General features: G+C 40.1%; 2 protein-coding genes across 6 annotated transcripts in view; both read right to left on the bottom strand.

The window, feature by feature from the left end:
* Window positions 1-6878, bottom strand: part of hepacama (hepatic and glial cell adhesion molecule a) — a 9852-nt gene extending 2974 nt beyond the window's left edge. The window contains exons 1-6 of one of the 4 annotated variants that reach the window (XM_007549410.2): window positions 6616-6878; window positions 3943-4082; window positions 3735-3861; window positions 2846-3127; window positions 739-835; window positions 415-482 (exon numbers count right to left, since the gene is read on the bottom strand). In XM_007549410.2, coding sequence (XP_007549472.1) covers window positions 415-482; window positions 739-835; window positions 2846-3127; window positions 3735-3861; window positions 3943-4082; window positions 6616-6718 — 817 coding nt within the window. In that variant the 5' untranslated portion in view covers window positions 6719-6878. Of the gene's footprint in view, window positions 1-414; window positions 483-738; window positions 836-2845; window positions 3128-3734; window positions 4083-5788; window positions 6514-6615 lie in introns of those variants that run through there. The other 3 variants (XM_007549408.2, XM_007549409.2, XM_016670182.1) reach the window with 3 other exon arrangements.
* Window positions 6879-12278: 5400 nt separating this feature from the next.
* LOC107835922 (neurogranin) overlaps window positions 12279-17479 on the bottom strand; it is a 6280-nt gene continuing 1079 nt past the window's right edge. Inside the window, exons 2-3 of one of the 2 annotated variants that reach the window (XM_016670181.1) lie at window positions 16730-16931; window positions 12279-13273 (exon numbers count right to left, since the gene is read on the bottom strand). In XM_016670181.1, the coding sequence (XP_016525667.1) occupies window positions 13218-13273; window positions 16730-16931 (258 nt within the window). In that variant the 3' untranslated portion in view covers window positions 12279-13217. Of the gene's footprint in view, window positions 13274-16729; window positions 16935-17479 lie in introns of both variants that reach the window. The other variant, XM_016670180.1, reaches the window with a different exon arrangement.

Here is a 17479-nt window from a genome sequence, read left to right as displayed (position 1 = left end):
AAAATTAATATGGTTTAGAGAAGTGAAAGTTATTTGTGAATTAATTTTGTAATTTGATAGAATTCATAATGCTAAATGGAGCATTTTAAAAGAATGTTGTTTGGTTTAAAGATATATTACAGTAATTTCTGGTGTAATGAAGTTGGTTCTATACCTGAAGTATGTTGTATATGAAGTGTGTTTATAACACACAAGAAGAATAAATCTTCGGGTTGAATGTGAAGGAAGCTCAACGTGTGTGTCTCGTCTTTCTCATACCACAGCATCACACGTTGAGGGAATATCATCTAATACATTACCCTCAGCCATCGTAGGTTGCAGGGTAACAATTGCTTGGATCAAACCTATTCGCAAATCCAGAATAACTTGATTTAAATCTTCTTTAAAGCTTAAAAAAAGGATAAAGTTTCTCACCATCATGGCCATTTTCACTTTGCTCCATGTAGACAGGAGCTCTTTGGGGAACAGGTCGATGCTTCTTTCTGCAACAAACACCAAAGAAACATCCACTTATGCTAAAAAAAAACAAAAAAAAAACAAACTTTCTGAAAAACTCAAGACACAGCAAATATCATGACTTTTTTTTTCCCACTTCACAGCTAAACTACTTGAAATTCTTGTCACATTATTGTTCGCTTTATCAAACTCTCTCAGAGTAGAAGGAAAAATAGAAGCTGAGAGGAAAAGTGTTGGAAAAGAAGTGGGGAGGTGGGGGAAAGATAAAAGAACAGCTCCTACTTGGAAGGTTTCCAGCATGCACACACTGTCACCAGGGTGATTAGGAGGAATATGCCCCCGGTGGACAGGATGATGTATAATGAGCTCCGTCCTGAACCAGAGTGGTAGACAGAAGAAAGGAAAACGCAGAAAAAGAGCCATTAATAAAAGTGTAATTAAAGTCCTGCCTTTTAAATATACTGTAGCTGCTGTAATTAAACCCGAAACCTTTCTGGTCAGTTCTTTTGTCACATTTCTTTTTATCTTACTGGCATGACTGGGACGCGGTGGACAGAAAGGGGAGTCAGTCTGAGATCTTGTGTGGCGCTGCTGTGCATGCAGAGGAAGTGTGGAGCATGTCGGAGGGCCTGTAGCAATCTGCTCATGCGTCACACAACAGCACAGCAATAATGAAGTCAGAATTACTGAGGCTCACTGAGGCAAAGCGCTCTCCCCACCTGCCTCCTTTCCCGTCTCCCTCCTCACAAATAGCTCTTTGCTCATTGGATTGGACGCTCCCCGCCCATCTCTCCCAGCCTCAGTTTGCAGTTCTGCCCCGGCGCCCCACAGCAGCAGCTCCGAGGCGTCGCTCTTACGGACACAGCCGGGATTTGCACTCGTCGTAAACAACATTGTTAGGGAGGCCGGCATGCCTGTGTACTGGCTGCCGTGAGTTGATAATTGGTTTGATGGGCCCCTGGAAAATGAACGGTTTGTAAACAAAGTACTGAAAGTCCTGAGACTCGTTTCATTTTTGTATGCTTCTGTTGTAGGAAGACTTGTACAGTAAGGTCTTTCTTTCAGCTTTCTGTATGTTTTACAAAGACTTTACTTGCACTTGGGCTGCTTTTCTACTCAGTCTTGTATGTTTTTTGTTGTTTTTTTAATTCAGAGATAATAAAAGGCTTCTGAAGACAGAACTACTTAAGAACTACTTACCTAAAAATATACAACTCTGCAAACCTTTGCTGAAGCTAATTTAAAAATAAGTCTAAATATCAATATTTTATTTAGCTCAAACTCATTCCTAAGTTGTGATCACCCACAAGTGCTTGTGGTTTTAGCTAGAAGTTAATGAACCAGCATTTAGAAAACATCCTTAAAGTTCATGTATTTCTACAGCCAGTTTGTAAGACTATCTCATGAAACTCAGTCATGCAGAACTTGTTCAGTTTGCTTTAAAATATAGCTTTTGTTATATCGCTGTTGTTACAAACCCATTCAAATTAAGTGATTAATATACTCTTCATAAAAATAAAATAAAAGAATACACCAAAGCTGCCACCTCTGATCCATACATTTCTGCATCTGGGATTTTCGTTTAGCTGAACCAGGGAGAGTCAAACATTGATTCTGATCAATTTTGTTGTTGAAAGTAATTTGTAAATATAATACCCAACCAGCATTTAGTCTCTCCTGAGAAATATTAAAATTTGTTAGTATGAACAACGTTGACAGTGTTAAGTTTAACATGTTATGAAAAGGTAGACTTCTTATTATCTCTTATGTGTGAATGGGCAGGTTTACATTTATAGGAACAAATACAATGTAAAATATTTGAGGGATTTCATCAAGTAGCAATGGCAGTTTCAAAAAGCATATTTTTCATTCGTGTAACATTTCCATTTCTTAGTATTTGCTTATCACCCTCCCGACCCCACTAGGAACAAGGGTGTATAGAAAATTTATGGATGGATGGATGGATGGATGGATAGTATTTGCTTATGTCTTCTGTCTCACATTTATTCACTCTAATTTTTTTATATTGTCAAAATTGGACACAAAGACTGTAAAGAAAATTGGTCACAAGTCAGATGAAAACTTTAAAAAGTTGAAAAAGCCTATTAAAAGAACTATTGATCAAGACCAATATAAGAAATGAAAACAAACTGCATATAAATCAATATTCAGTGTTCGATGCAACTGGTCGAAAGTGCTGTACTCAAGCACAATACTTCAGATATTTTCACCTTAAAATTTTTAGAGCTGAAAAAATGTTTTGAGGCAAGACTTTGAAGCGTTTAGGATAAATTACCCAGTTCAACTCAACAGGTTTTGATTGTCCATCATCTCATTCCACTTGTGATCTTGTGTTATAAGGCTTCTGGCAGAGTAACATGTCACCTACTGTAGACGGTGAGGCGAACAGGGATGCTCTTCATGCTGCTGATGGGGTTCTCCACTGTGCAGGCATAGACGTCGTCATCGGACATCAGGACGCGTGAGATGGTCAACACCTTCTGGTCGTGTGAAAGCAGAAGGCGTGAGTCATTGGTCAGCACCTTCCCTCCTTTCAGCCAACTGTACGTGGGCTTTGTGCCGTTATCGTGGGAGCAGTGGAGGTGGAAGTGCTCGCTGTACTCCAGGACAGAAGAAGCCATCATCTGGATGTAAGGTTTTGACACAGGAACTGAGGAGGATAACAGGACCAAAGTACAAGTACAGCACAAAGACGCAGAACATGGTGAAACAGTTTTATATTTTTGGTCACTTATATACAGTATTTGTTGGACTATAAGCCGCTACTTTGTCCTCACGCTTTGAACCATGCAGCTCATAGCCTGGTGCGGCTTATACGTTTGCAGTTTTTTTTTATTTTATTTTTTTTTAAACTTTGTGGCTGCGGCTTATAGTGAGGTGCGCTCTAGATAGTCCGGAAAATACGGTAAGTATTTCGAGCCTGTATTTATTGCAATTTTGATGATTGTGTCTCACAGGGAATGTAAACTATAGTCTATATTAAGATCAACTAATCTATTCCACTGTGTAAAATAAGTGAAAAAAAAAAATATTACTTTTTTATGATATTCTGTTTTGAGCTGCACTTGTATAGTGGGTTTGAGAGTGAATTTCTTATTATAGGAAACTCACTATCGCAGCCCATAAACCCATATTGCAATCACACTGTTTTGACGATTTTTTTTTTCCCCACACACACACATACATATATTATTTAAAAATAAATAGCATGGTATTTTATTTAAAACCAATGTGGTGCACAAAGTTAGTCTGAATACCATCCACGGTCAGCTCAATGTAGTGCTCTCCGGTGAACGTGTCGTCTGTGATGGAGATTTCGACCTCGTACGTCCCTTCATCTGATAGCTGCAGGTTGTGGAGTAGCAGGGAGCCATTCTCGAACACCTGGATTCGGTGGCGAAACTCAGGCCTCAGGTTTCCAATGATCTCTGTGCCGATTGACTGAACGACGGTGACGGGCTTTACTTTGTCCTTCTTGACCTGCCACTTGATGACAGGCTTGTCAGCGCTGCTGCTGGAGTAGCTGACTGACAAGAGGGCCTCTCTGCCCACCGTGCCCCTCACCACTTGGGTCTGGCTGGTCACGTTCACGCCAAGTGCCTCACCTGGAGGGCAGGGAGACAGTGGTGAGGTCATGAACGGTTGAGAGAATATTCAGACCTTGTTCACTTCTTAATATATTGTTTTTCACAATAAGGCCACAGAGTTATTCGTTTCATTGGCATTTTATGCAATCGCAACATGGTGCTTAATTGTGAAGAGGGGAATAGTAAACCTTTTTCATTTTACTTATACAGTTCTGTGTTTGTGCTGCATTAAGTTTCATTAAATCAACTCTTTGCTGAATCGTCTTTATGCGGCTGTTGCTGCAGATCTTTTGAGATTTGTCTCTTATTTATTAAGTGACTGAAAGTTTTGGGTTATAAAATAGCTGGAACTCATTCAGATCGAATCATTGTCTTTCATAATAATGTGCTGTATGTTGTCACAGATTCTCAGTGAAATAATGTAAAAAATGAACATTGTTGGAACTACACCATTTCATTGCCAATATGGCTGAAATTTTCAGGGTCATCATTCTGCAGGAATGTGAGCCTTCAGTTTTTCTTCACAAAATAAATCAGTTTTGCTTCAGGATATAGGCTATGTCCACGATCCTATGATGCATGACAAGCCTGCCTGTCTCTGTAGAGGAAACGGATCACCAAAACACCATGTGAGCTCTGGATTTCTACAGCTCCTCCAGAGTACCTGTAGACCTCCTGCTTGCGTCTCTGATTAATGTTGTGCCAACCCTTGAGGAAAGTGACAGACTTTAGCTGTCACTTGTTGATGAGTAGCACAAGAACCAGCTGTGAATAGTTGGGGGAATGTTGTGCTGCAGCAGAGGAAGAATCTGATCACATTAACTGAGGGAAAGTCAGAACTAATAAAAACAGAAATGAGAACAGACGGAGCTAAACAAGAATTAAACAGGGACTTTTAAAGAAATTAAAAGAACAATTGGATTCCTCGGTACAAAAATAGCAGAACACAAGGAAGAGGTAAGAAACTCGGTGCAAAGAAACTTTGAAGGGAACATTCCTTTGGTGTATCTGTTTGTTTTTAATCTGTACAATAGAAACATTTGTTTTTCTGAAATATTGTCCCTTTCTTTTGCCCCTGCTAGATTTCAGTGCGTCATATTGCATTATAGACCCTGAAGCTGATCTGCAAAGTCCAACATGTACTGTAAAGATAGCTGCTGATGGTGCATGCCCCCACACTATCTGAAACAGTTGCTCGCTGTTCGGTCTCTGTGTTATCGACAGCAAATCATCTACATATTTCTCGCCTGGTGGCAAGTTTGGCACACCTACAACGATGAGCAACTGTCCTGAACTAATTAGTTGACCTCTCGTATCACGAACAACTTTCTTTTTCTTTTTTGGAAGGTGGCCAACGTGAGTGGTGTTGGAAACAAGTAATTAAAAAAATTGAGAGGATGAAAAGGTTGTGCAGGGGTGACGGGGGAAATGCGTTTTTAAAAAGATGTGAAACTGTTTAGAAGATCTCTCTTTTTTTTGATTATAACAACCTCCTCTTCAGTGAGTGAGGCGAAGTTGCTCCAGAGACGGACTTAATGACACGCATGCCTGTTTTTATTTGATCCTAAACGTCTCAATCGCTAATCTGCTTCTCAGGAACTCGCTGCTGGAATTTCTCATGACCTCTCAGAGAGCGAGAACAAGGCTTGTGCTAATTTTGATTTGTGTTCCCCTGTTATCGCCTGCCTCTTAGGGAGGGCTTTATAATGTAAGTCACATTTTACCTTTACATTGGAGCCCTGTCTGGGAAACCAAACAAAGCAAAGCCATTATGTTCACAGTGGAGGTAGCCATAACTCAGCCGTAGCCGGACACATGGAGGTCCAAACATTGGCTGCGAGCCTGATGGAGGGCATCCTACTGTTCGGCTCCAGTGATGGAGAGATCAGCCTGCGAGAGAGGGAGAGTCTGCGGCGCTCTTTCACAGAGAAGCAGTTAGCAGGGCATCGCCTCATTGCTGTGGTAACCGTTTGGTCCCCTTGACTAGAGTTGCCAAGGCAATAACACAAAGGGCACGATTGTTGCAATGAGTTTACTCCCTTGAAAAGAGCGAGCGACAGAGAGAGAGGGAGAGAGAGAGAGGCTTACAGAGAGAAATTCTTTGTCACTGGTGAAGCTGGAGATAGACACAGGATCCAGTGATTCTAACCAAATCTGGCCTGCTTGGGTGAACTGGGCCCATGGTACTGTTGTGAAATACATTTTTCGTGGTTAGTCCTTTGGAACGAGCACTTAAACATATTAACTGTTCTTTATCATCTCTCTTGACCTGGTATTGTCCTCTTCATATACTCTCTTAATGGCCACTTCAAGTTCCCTTTGGGCACAAAGTGGGAACTCAGCGAACCCATTCAGAGACAAAGCACACGAACACAAAAGGCAAAATCTCCTAGACTCATTTAACCTCTCGCTTACTTCCATTTGAAGAATGACAATAGGGAAAAAAATAAAAGAAAGTCAACACCCTTCACGTTTGCCAGGTGACAACTGTTTAAAATGTTCTGTTAGTTTGGTTAACATTCTTGACTGGACGGCAAATATCGGTACCTACCCGTGAAGAGGAGGAGGAGGAGGTAGAGGACGAAGAGCGTCAACAGTGGAGGAATGTCCCTGAAGTTGCTGAGTTTAGAGGAGGGCTTCCTCTCTACCTTCATCTTGTGTCCTGGGCAGAGTGTTTCTCCCGCTCAGTGAGCATGGTTTATCCACCCCGGGCACGTCTCTGCGGCACAGCACTCTCTCCACTGCCTGCCTGCCTGCGACGCTGGCCTCTGCCTGGTCACACTGAGCCCCACTCTCCCCACAGCACCCCACTCACAGCCAACAACGGCCAACTGTGTGTGTGCGCGTGCGTGTGTCCATGTGTGTGTTCATGTGACACAGAGACGGTGTGGATAGAGTAGATCAGTCCTTCTTTTCTTCCTAACTTTGATCTTTAAAAGTAGGGGACGAAAGGAAAATGTGTTTTAAACAGGCCTTATTGTGTTTTGACGCTTCATAATCTACAAACAGAATTAAATGTTAATGGTTTTTGATTTGTGACTAGTTTAAATAAATCAGGGACTCTTATAGGAACATGCAAAGTGTCTTTTTTGGTTGGTTTTGTCTCACTGTTCTGTGCTAATTCACAGTATAAAGCATACTGTATGTAAATTTGCAGTTAACCAAAGAAACTATGAAGGCTATTTTCTGCTCCAGCCTTTGACCAGGTACATCAGTGGTATATCACAGTGCCTCACTAATGTCCTTTTTAATGCTTCAACATTTTATCAGGTTTAAATCATAAACATTAATGTATTTTACCATGATTTTTTTGTTTATTTTTCTCCTTTTTGCTGCAGCCTATGCAGGAGACACAACAAAACGCTATGTGGTGTGCAAAACGAAAAAAGCACATAACTCTGAACACACCATCCCCTCTGTGAGACCTGGTAGTGGCAGCATCATGCTGTGGGAAAAATATTCATTAGCTTGGACAAGGAAGAGAGATTGAAGGATGGAGCTAATTACAGGCCAATTCTGAAATAAAACCTGTTGGAGGCGGTGACCTTTATCCACCAGGATAATGAACCTGACCAGTATGATGGAACGGTTTGGATGAAATCATATGCATGTGTTATAAAGCCTAAATCCGTAGTTTGAAATTTACAGCTGCTCTCCATCCACTTTTTCTGGTCTTGAACTATCTTGCAAAGAGTGGTCAGAGAAACATCCTTAAAGACTTTCTGCTGTGATTGCAGTGAAAGGTGGTTCTCTGAAGTCTTTGCTCAGGAATTTTGAATCCAGAGGTAAAAAAAAAAAAAAACACAAACAAAAACCTTTTAGATTCTTATTTGATGAAAATGATGCTGAAAACCATACTTTTGCAAAGTACTGCACCTGTTTAGTTATTTTATGACAAAATGAGCAGCAAATTACCAAACCACTACTTACTTTGTCCTCTAGGCGGAGTAGAGGCTGCATTAAGACAGCAACCTCTCATTTGAGAAACAAAGTGAGTAGCGGGAGGGGGGGATGCATCAAAAGAACAGCCAAGGCCATGTTTTCACATTAAAGCTGTGCAAAAGTGAAGGAAACGCATCAAATGCACTGCTGGGGAAAACAAAAAGACCTAAGAAGCAGCAGATGAGGCAGAAAACTTTAATTGAAAGACTTTTACACCATACATCTTTTGCCCACAACCAGATAGGTTTTTTTTTTTTTCTTTTTTTAGTTTGTCTGTCTCTTTATTTCAGTCCAGATAAACAAGTCTTTGCATGTGGTCTGATGAGTCAGCAGCCATTATAAGTGATCTATCTCTCCGACTTCCGGACGCTCTCTTTTAATCTGGATTTTGTTGGAAACAAAAGGTCGCCTCTCTCCAGAGTGGAAATCATGGTTGTTGAAGAGCCGCAGGACTGTGGGAGCAGCTCCTGTTTTAGTCACCCAAACGCTCAGCCCCCTGTGTACCCTGCCATCGAAGTCGAACCTCTCCCCTTCGCCTCTGCCCCCGCTAAAGAGCAGACCTCCCCACTCCTCTCATCCCCTAACGGTCTCTGAGTCAAGCGGGACGCTTCTTCTCAGACATGAAAGGCAGAAAGGGAAACGGACTGAGAGATTCAGACAGTTTTAGCTTAAATGTTTCATGACTGAAGCCATTGATGTTCTCACTAAAGTTATTCACCAGACGTTTCTGTAAAATTGACCAAATTGTCACCTATGGAATGCATCAAGGGTGTTTTTAAAAGATTTTCTAGTTTGCTGTTTTTCTCAACATGTCTGATGATCTGGGGCACAGAGCAACTAATGTGAGATCTATTATATCTACGTTGTGATTTATTTTTCCTCCTGCTTAGATTTATTTTCAAATTTCTTTCTTTATAGGTATTTAATTGGCCTCGTTTGCACCATATGTAAGAATATTGCATGGATTTCAGAAAACTATGGTAATCATAAAACATGCGGAGGCATTCTGAGAAGAAGTCAAGGTTCACTGTGTAAAAACTAGATTTTTTTTTATCTAAGATCTTTAGTGATTATTTAAAGTCAAATTGCTGTAAGAAGCAACCTGGTAAATTTGTTGCATTAAGATTATTTTCAAGTCCCAACTATTATGTCTGCCCATGCCGTTGCAATTGGCAAACATTGCAATGGCAGGTTCTCAGTTAATATTAGAAGGAAGAAAAGGGGAAACAATCTCATTTCTTGAGGATCAGAAAGAAAGATATTCTTGAAGTCTCATGTAAAGATTCAAACAGGAATATAAAGTCGATTCGTACCAATCAAAGTTCTGGATTCCTGTTCCTTCTGTGATGTCATCCAGTCATCTCTTCGGTGTGGAAATCCATATGACATTTCTCAGCTGTGCTTTTTTTTTTTCTTTGACATTTATTAGTGGAAAAACAAGCAAAGAAAAAAAAAAGATGTTTGCAACATTTCTTCTTCCTGATTAGCGTCTGGCTGTGACAAAGTGTATCCTTACGCATCTGTCTGATCTTATAAACTTTTAGGATCATTATCCAGTGCGTAGATTTTCCTGTGAAGCAACACAATTAAGATAGTTTTGCTATTCGTGGTCATAACATTATGCGTCTTTATATTTTGTGTCTTGTTTCTTGACGGTGATCAGGAGTAGTTTAAGGTTAATTTATGTATTTCCTGTAACTTCCTGCTAAATTGTGTGACTTTGCTAAAATAAAATAAATAAAAACAGGAGTGCCTGAGATGGTGGGCCAGTGGGATAACCACTGGAAATAATATAATTGCGCCCCCTGCTGTTTATGTCCTGGCTTATTCATTTCTAATTATCACCCAGGAGACTCTGTATCTTTTTTCCCACTGACAAGCTGTCTAAGAAGTAGAACAAGCCAACCAAGCAGAGCTTTCCTATTTTTTACTCCTAAAATAGTCCAGCTTCAGCTACTCAAAATTTCCAGAGATGTTTAAGCCTACCATCTGTTTTACTAAGTCCTCCTTTCAGTTTCACAGCAATCACGGTTTCTTTCCAGGCTGACTTTTTTTTTTTTTTTTTCCCCTTAAACTGTGCCTTTCTCTTCACTGTCAGAATTCAATCTACAGCGCAAAGTGGGTGTTGTGCTATGTTTGGAGGTGTGCATAATATTGATTGTTCACCCACAGTCATTAAAGAGACAGCAGAACGTGGCCATGGCTCCTCTGGGACTGAGTAGGAGAAAAGAATAGGTCCAAATAAAACCCGTAGAGGATGTTTATGAGATGGAGGAGGAGGAAGAGGAGCAATGTCAGCCTGAGAAGGAAGTGTTTGCACTCTGCCATTGCCAAACCACTTCTAACAAGACGTCGGCTGTCCTATCTCTACAGCTGGTGACACAGCCCATCACTTGCGTGCGTGTGTCAGTGTGTGTGTGTGTGTGTGTGTGCGCATGAGAGACGGTGGGAATGAGTGACTCGAGTGTTGATGAGCATGTTAAAGTATGGGCTGTGTTCTTCCTGTGCGAGGAAGCATGTGCAGCTCGGGTTTGTGCAGTGTGCTGCATGGCTCAGATGTGTGTGGGTGGGCTGAGTGGGTGCACAGGGAGACTGAAGATGCACTATCCTCTTTCTCATAAAGTGAACAAGACTGCCTCGGCAGATGAAGAGAAATGGAGGTACACTTCGGCGGCGTAGCCAGCCTTATTGTAATAAGTCGTCTATTATTGAAAACGGCTCCTTGCGAAGTTATTTATACCGCTTGACCTTTTGCCACATCTGTTGCGTCACAGCCTCATAATGTTAGAGAAAGTAGAGAGCAACTGGGAAGGGTAGGGATACATAATATTCAAAACTTTTTGTTCTTTTTTTTCTACGAGTGAAAATCTGAAAAGTGTGGCATGCGTTTGCACTTACTCACCTATGTAGATATTTTTCCAAACCACCTGTTCAAACGTCAACATTCGTTCTTGTAGGAATACGAGTTTTTTTTTTTCAGGTCTGGCCAAATGTTCCAAAATAAATGTCCGTCTGGACTTTGACTAGGCCATTCTTAGACATGAACACGCTACGATAATTCCCATCATAGTTCTGGATCAATGTTAAAATTATTACATTGTTGAAGGCCACATTCTTCAAGGTCTCTTCAAATATAAGATTTCCATCTATCTTCACATAAACTGTTACTTACTGGCACCCTCAGAAGGATGCATTCAATGCTTCTTGACGCTGCTACCACCATGTTACAATGTGGAGATGGTGTGTTCACGCATTGAGTTTGGAATGTAAACCCAAAATTTCCATTGTCCACTGGGTTCAGCTCTGGCCAGAGATACTTCTTACACAGCTTTGCTGTTGCCCCAACACGGCTTTTGGCAACAACCCCTTACAGCTGTTTTCTGGCCACCCCTAAACATAAGTCCATATTCCTGCTGTTCACAGCTGCTAGTTTTCTTGTCAATAGATTCCCAAAGCTATTATGACCATCCTGTGGCTGTCCAATATTTCTTCCATTTTGGGAAGGTGGATCAATTAATTGCCGTTTGAGATTTTCAAAGTATGAGTTATTGTTTCATAGCCCAAACCTGCTTCCAACAACTGAATATTATGATCCTCATTAGTCTGCATGATGCTGTTTATTCACAAATATTTCCTAACGATCTTCTGAGGTCTTGACAGAACGGCTGTATTTATATAAACTCACTTTACCAGTTAAGGAACTTGTGAAGGCAACTCTTGGTCTGCATTTTATTTTGGGGTGTCAGAGTAAACAGCTGACGAATGTATATGCCTTGTCACTCTTTTCAAATCATTGTGCACCATTTTGTGCTGCATATAAAATCTTATTAAACTACATTAAGGTCTGTAGCTGCAATATGGCAAAATGTGGAAAAGTTAATAATTTTGCAAGAGAAAACATCTGGAGATACGATTAAAGCATCTGTGCCATTTAATCTACGCCGGCTCTGCAACCATGCAAAAACATAATTACTATAATAAAGCCGTGTTGTCTAATAAACATTATTGCTACCAAACCTGGGAACTCTGTCTGCAGCTCGAAAAACACACATTTATGTCATAAATTATTCATGAGGTTTCTTGCATTAGTGAGCTCCACGGGAGACAGAAAAATGTCTCAGCTTCAATAAAACATGCTTCCTCTGATTAAATGCTCTGCTACTGTTGCAGAGGAGAACGAGCGGCTGAACTTTTAGCCATTTAATGCGAGGATGAGACGCAGGTGAACATCAAGGGGCCTGTGTGAAACAAACACATCCTCAAGTTTCACTGTATAGTTAGAATGGATTTATTAGTGCAATGCCACGACTCTACACCAAAAGTTCAGATACTACTCAGTTAAATTTTTGAAGCACAAGGGCTCTGAAAAAACTTACAGCACAACACAGGAACAGAGCATATAGAACCATTACCGCGGAAGGTAAAGCTGTACCAAAATGCATCTGGATAAGAGTGTAGATACGGCATGCTTACTGCTCTGGAAGATCAGATTTATAGAAAAAATGCTTGTGAAAAGTCTTCCCACATGGTCAGAAACATATAAACAACAAATAGAACATACATAGCTACGTCTCTTTTGGCGATTTGGATGCTTTAATTGTTTTTGTAAGCAAGTCAGAAAACGGTCAAAATACAAGCACGTCAAAAAACAAAAACAATAAAACCAACAAAAAAAACGTGGCAAATAAAAAAAAAACAAAAAAAAACAACAGAAGCCACTAGTCACAAAAAGTGATGCATACAAGGTGTATACATGGGATATATGCACTGATCCATTCAAAAAAAAAGAAACAGAAAGAAAAAAAACAGCCCTGTTTAGCTTTTGGCAGACATTCATTTTCACATTCACAGATCATCGTCTAAAAACTAGCACAGTACCAGAAATTTCACAAGTACATGCAGTGAGTCGCAGATTCTGGGTCAAACATATCCGTACTGATGAGGCTGCCGAAGAAGCAGGGAGGGAGTGTTAAAGTTCACAAATATTTCACATGACACACCCTCGAAACTGTTCATTTTCTAAAGCTAACTCATGTTGGGGAGTCGGGCAAGGGGGGGGGGGGGGAGAGAAAAAGGGATACGATTTTGTTGGGGGTGGGATTAAAAAGGTACGCCTGCAAACCAGCTTATACCAGCTTGAGCCACACATCTCTCACTACCTCTTCTTGACTCCTCTCCCTCTCATCATCATCCAGGTCAGGAGAAGGGGCGTCACTGCTCCGGCACAGATGTGTCGTCTCTCTCTACTGCCCCCGATCTTCCTGTCTCTAAAAACAGAAATAGGCGAGGCGCAGTCAGGATACGAAGAACCTAGAAGGGACGGTTCCTATATCTATTACCGTCAAGGTTAAAGAAACCTCTCAGACAAAGCGACACACTGATCGTTCTAAAGTTGAGAAAAGCTATTGGGGGGGAGGGGAACATCAAATATGTTTATTAACTCTACAAAGTTTTAGTGTACAGTTTACATTGGAGTTTTCTTGAGGGGGACAGTTGAAATGACTGATGAGAACGTCTCGTGTAGAAAGGGGGTCTACCCCTGCGGGAGGAGCTCAAGACGCTCAGCTCCCCTCCGACAGGTCCATTAATTCTGCTCGGCCGTTTTAGGCTTATACTGTACCTAATGCACCTGCAGCTATAAATACATCTCCTACCTAAAGACACAAAGCATCCAGCAACTGGGTTAGGGAGAATTATTGATGCAGATCCACCACGTTAAACACGCTCACCTGATTAAAAACCGGCCATACTTGGGGAAAGAAATGGGCCATATGTGTTTAAAGTTTTATTTTGAGTTCATGGAAGTTTATTAGAATTACGAGGAGCAAAGGGTGATGGGAAGAATGATCTTTTTAAGCTGCATTTCATTTTTTTCTTTCTTTCTTTCTTTCTTTCTTTCTTTCTTTCTTTCTTTCTTTCTTTCTTTCTCTCTTTCTTTCTTTCTTTCTTTCTTTCTTTCTTTCCTTTTTTTGTTGTTTTCATCCTTTTATTTTCTTTCCTGGATGTAGGTCAGTCGTTGCCTCACCATATGTAGCTTTAGTTATTCTACGGCCAACGTTTTTTGTACCTTTCCATCTAACTATGTGCCATTTTGAACTTGCAAGAGGGATTTTTATCTCAGCTTTGACAACCAACAATCTAAGGTTGTTTTTTTTTCTATCTTACTCAAAGTCTACATCAGGTAAATGTGGACTTTAAAAAAATATCTACCAGCATGAGGACACTTTGAGTTGTATTTGGTTTGATGAGGGACGTCTAGAGTCTCAAACAGGGATAAGAGTCAGAGTAAAAGAGATGTAGTGTTGCAGAAACCTTTCAGAAGGTAATACACTGTCAAAATAAACTAAGCCTGTAGTTCAAAACTAAGACTTGTTCTTTAAGTATATGGATGTAATGGAGAGGTAACATACAAAATGAAAGTACGATAGGAAGACTGGGTGATGCAAAGGTATGAACTGGAGTCTGAACTGACTGGCCTGCCTCCTGGTTGAGGATATGTGAGTCATGCTAATTTGCTTGAAAGATTCAACAGTTTTCATTTTATGCCATGTTTTCTTTTTTTATTAATTTCTTTTCTGTTATTGTTATTTTGTTTTGTTTCTCGCAGTTGCCTTCGTTTTCAGGCTCCAGGCTTCAGGATTATGATTGTTGTGCCAAGTTGACCCTGATGCTTGAATCAGATCTTGTCTGTCATGCCACTGAGTCAGCAAAGTCCAACATGCAATGAGAAGAATACCTCACTGTCCACAGTGAGATGTAAACGAGTTGGAGTAAGCTTTTCATTCATCTTAACTCCTAACCCTAACATGTCGTCACCGTTCTAAAAGAATGATGGTGGTGATTGTATTAAATTTTTGTTTTCAAATTTCTACTCATCGCTCCAAAGACATATCCTGCTTTGGTAAAGATCTGAACAGAACGAGAGATTATAACTTTGATGATTATTGGCTCAGATCATTAAGAGAAATTAAGACATTGACAATATCACCCAGATGTTTTGGAAAGGCAAAAGTCTTATTTTAAAATAAATTTACAAAGACAGGAAACCTGTTCTACACATTGCTATATTAATCAAATACAATTAATTTGTCTTTAGCAAACATTGGAGGATTATTCTATTGGTCAAGCACTTTCAGCTCCGTGGTTACAAATGCAATGCAATGTTTGTAAAAGGAAACATTTTCAAACTCAAGGTTCAACATCAATTAATAATGTTGGTAATTAATTATCAGTAATGTTGATAATAATTAATATCCATGAAGCAGTAGTAGTAATCTTACAGTTTGTGGCAACTCTTCAAATCTAAAGTCCTAGTAGTCTATATATTTTACATCATTTGAATTTGTTTTGCTTTTATTTGATTAAAATTCTAAATTCTGTATGTGAGTTCTTGTCTACATTTTCATGTAAATTGTTTCATTTTGTGTTTGTTGTGATGTGGGCTATATATATATATATATATATATATATATGTGTATATATATATATATATTTCAAAAGAATATATACATATATATTCCATAAAAATGGAAGTAATAATGATGAAAAAAACAATTTCCTTGGACTTTTGTCACCCACAGATATGCTGCTTTGTAAAGCTTAAGCACAACCCGTTAAGTATTTTGTAATGTAATAATTAAATGTTAATTTTTTTCCCCACCTACTCTCTTACATCAAATAGAGACTAGTAAATAGGTGCGAGATGACGGTACTTGACATTTTCCAAGCAAACGGAACCTGAATACCTTCTGCCTCTTGCATCTAGAGGCAGATTAATCTGAGCTCTCGAGGAGAAAAAATGAACTGAGACATTCAGTCATCTGTCGCTATCCCGTGGGGTAATTAAATGAGTCACTCAGTTATGTCTTGCATTAATCACACTTGGGTTAAACCATGAGGGACTTTTAAAAGACAGACTGAATTATGTATAGGATGAAATGGTTGTTGTCCTAAAGTTTAAAATGTTATTAGTGTTCCTTCAACATGTGTTTGTCTCAGAGAAGACATCCTGAGAATATCAGATCATGTTGCTTTCATAAATATATTTGGCTTTATCTAAATAATCTGTCACTGTGGTCAAATAAGTTACCGTATCTTTAGGACTATAAGCCGCTACTTTTTTCCTCACACTTTGAACCATGCGGCTTATAGCCTGGGGCGGATTTCCTGTGGATTTTTCTTCCACCACCAGGGGGCTCTTTAGCAGGAAGTGAATCATTGGAAGTCAAAATTGGAAATCAAAGAAGAAAGCGCTAATTTTCATTTAGAACAAGCACATGCTAGCAGCAGGAATGACGGAGAAATGTTTTCAAACTCATAGGATGCAGCTTTTAAGTTGAGGGCTGTCGATTTGGCAGAACAGGAGGGAAATAAAGCCGCTGCATATAAGCTTGGCGTGAACGAAACCATGGTTCGGCTTTTTACATGGAGGGCTCTTAATAAATCCAGCAGGTTTATTAGGATGCAGCCCTCTGCTGGGTCTTTATGGAAAACCGAGAGTGGCTTACATTTCCTGTTTTTTTATTTATTTTTTAATTGTAGCTGCATAGTATGGTGTGCTATATAGTACTTCCCCATCACTTACCTTAAGTTATCTAGTGTAGTTATGACGTGATGACAGCCTCTCTCTCTCTCTCTCTTACCATGTTTACAATCGCTAACCATAATGCCCTCTTTGCAGCATTATGGGACTTAGTCTTACCCCTTGGCTCTACAACACTGACCTGAGCCCCCCTGGCTGCTGTTGAGCACATCCCCAGTGCTGCTCACCTCCTCCCCTTCGGTTTTGTCCTCTGGCTTCATCTTCTTACGGGTCATGTGGCCGCGGAAGCCAGCCTGGATCTTGGCAGCGGCTCTGTTGGCCTCGGGGTCGTCCAGGGGGATGTCCAAGATGTCCTCCTCCTCCTGGGGTCGGCTGCATTCCTCCTGCTACCAGGACAAGCGAGTTTACAGCAGTGCGGGGAACGGACTTGAGGATCATGCCATGGTGTTTTCTCTTAATTTCTTTCCATAAAACACTTGTGGGAGTTTTTCCACCGATAACAGATTGCGAGACCATATTTTGCTGGGTTAACTGTAAATGCTTAACAGTTGTATTTTTTATTTATTTATTTTTTTTTGCCTAAAGCATGTTCATTTTAGCAGCTGTGATCCGTGTTCTCAGTCTGTCAACATTCAACTTTTTCCAAGTCTACATTCTGTTTTTGTCAATGAAGCACTGCCGGTTCAAATCGATTAATTTCAAGTATTTCTGTTTTCTGGGTTTTGTTTTATTGGCTTTTATCTTCAAAGAAGGTGAGGAAAGAGTTGAATCTTTCATAGCGAGAAACTAACAGTGCCCAAGATTTGAAGAATGAAAGATCGAAGTTACTTTGCATCATTCCAAACTTGCCAAATTCACAGAAATAAAGAAATCAAAGAAATAAAAACACACCTTCTCTGCAGCATTTCCCCCCCTCCCCACAAAAAAACAA

Source organism: Poecilia formosa, unplaced genomic scaffold (genome assembly GCF_000485575.1).
Source record: "Poecilia formosa unplaced genomic scaffold, Poecilia_formosa-5.1.2 Scaffold31, whole genome shotgun sequence".
Lineage (NCBI taxonomy): Eukaryota > Metazoa > Chordata > Actinopteri > Cyprinodontiformes > Poeciliidae > Poecilia > Poecilia formosa.
This window is presented reverse-complemented; position numbering and strand designations above follow the sequence as displayed.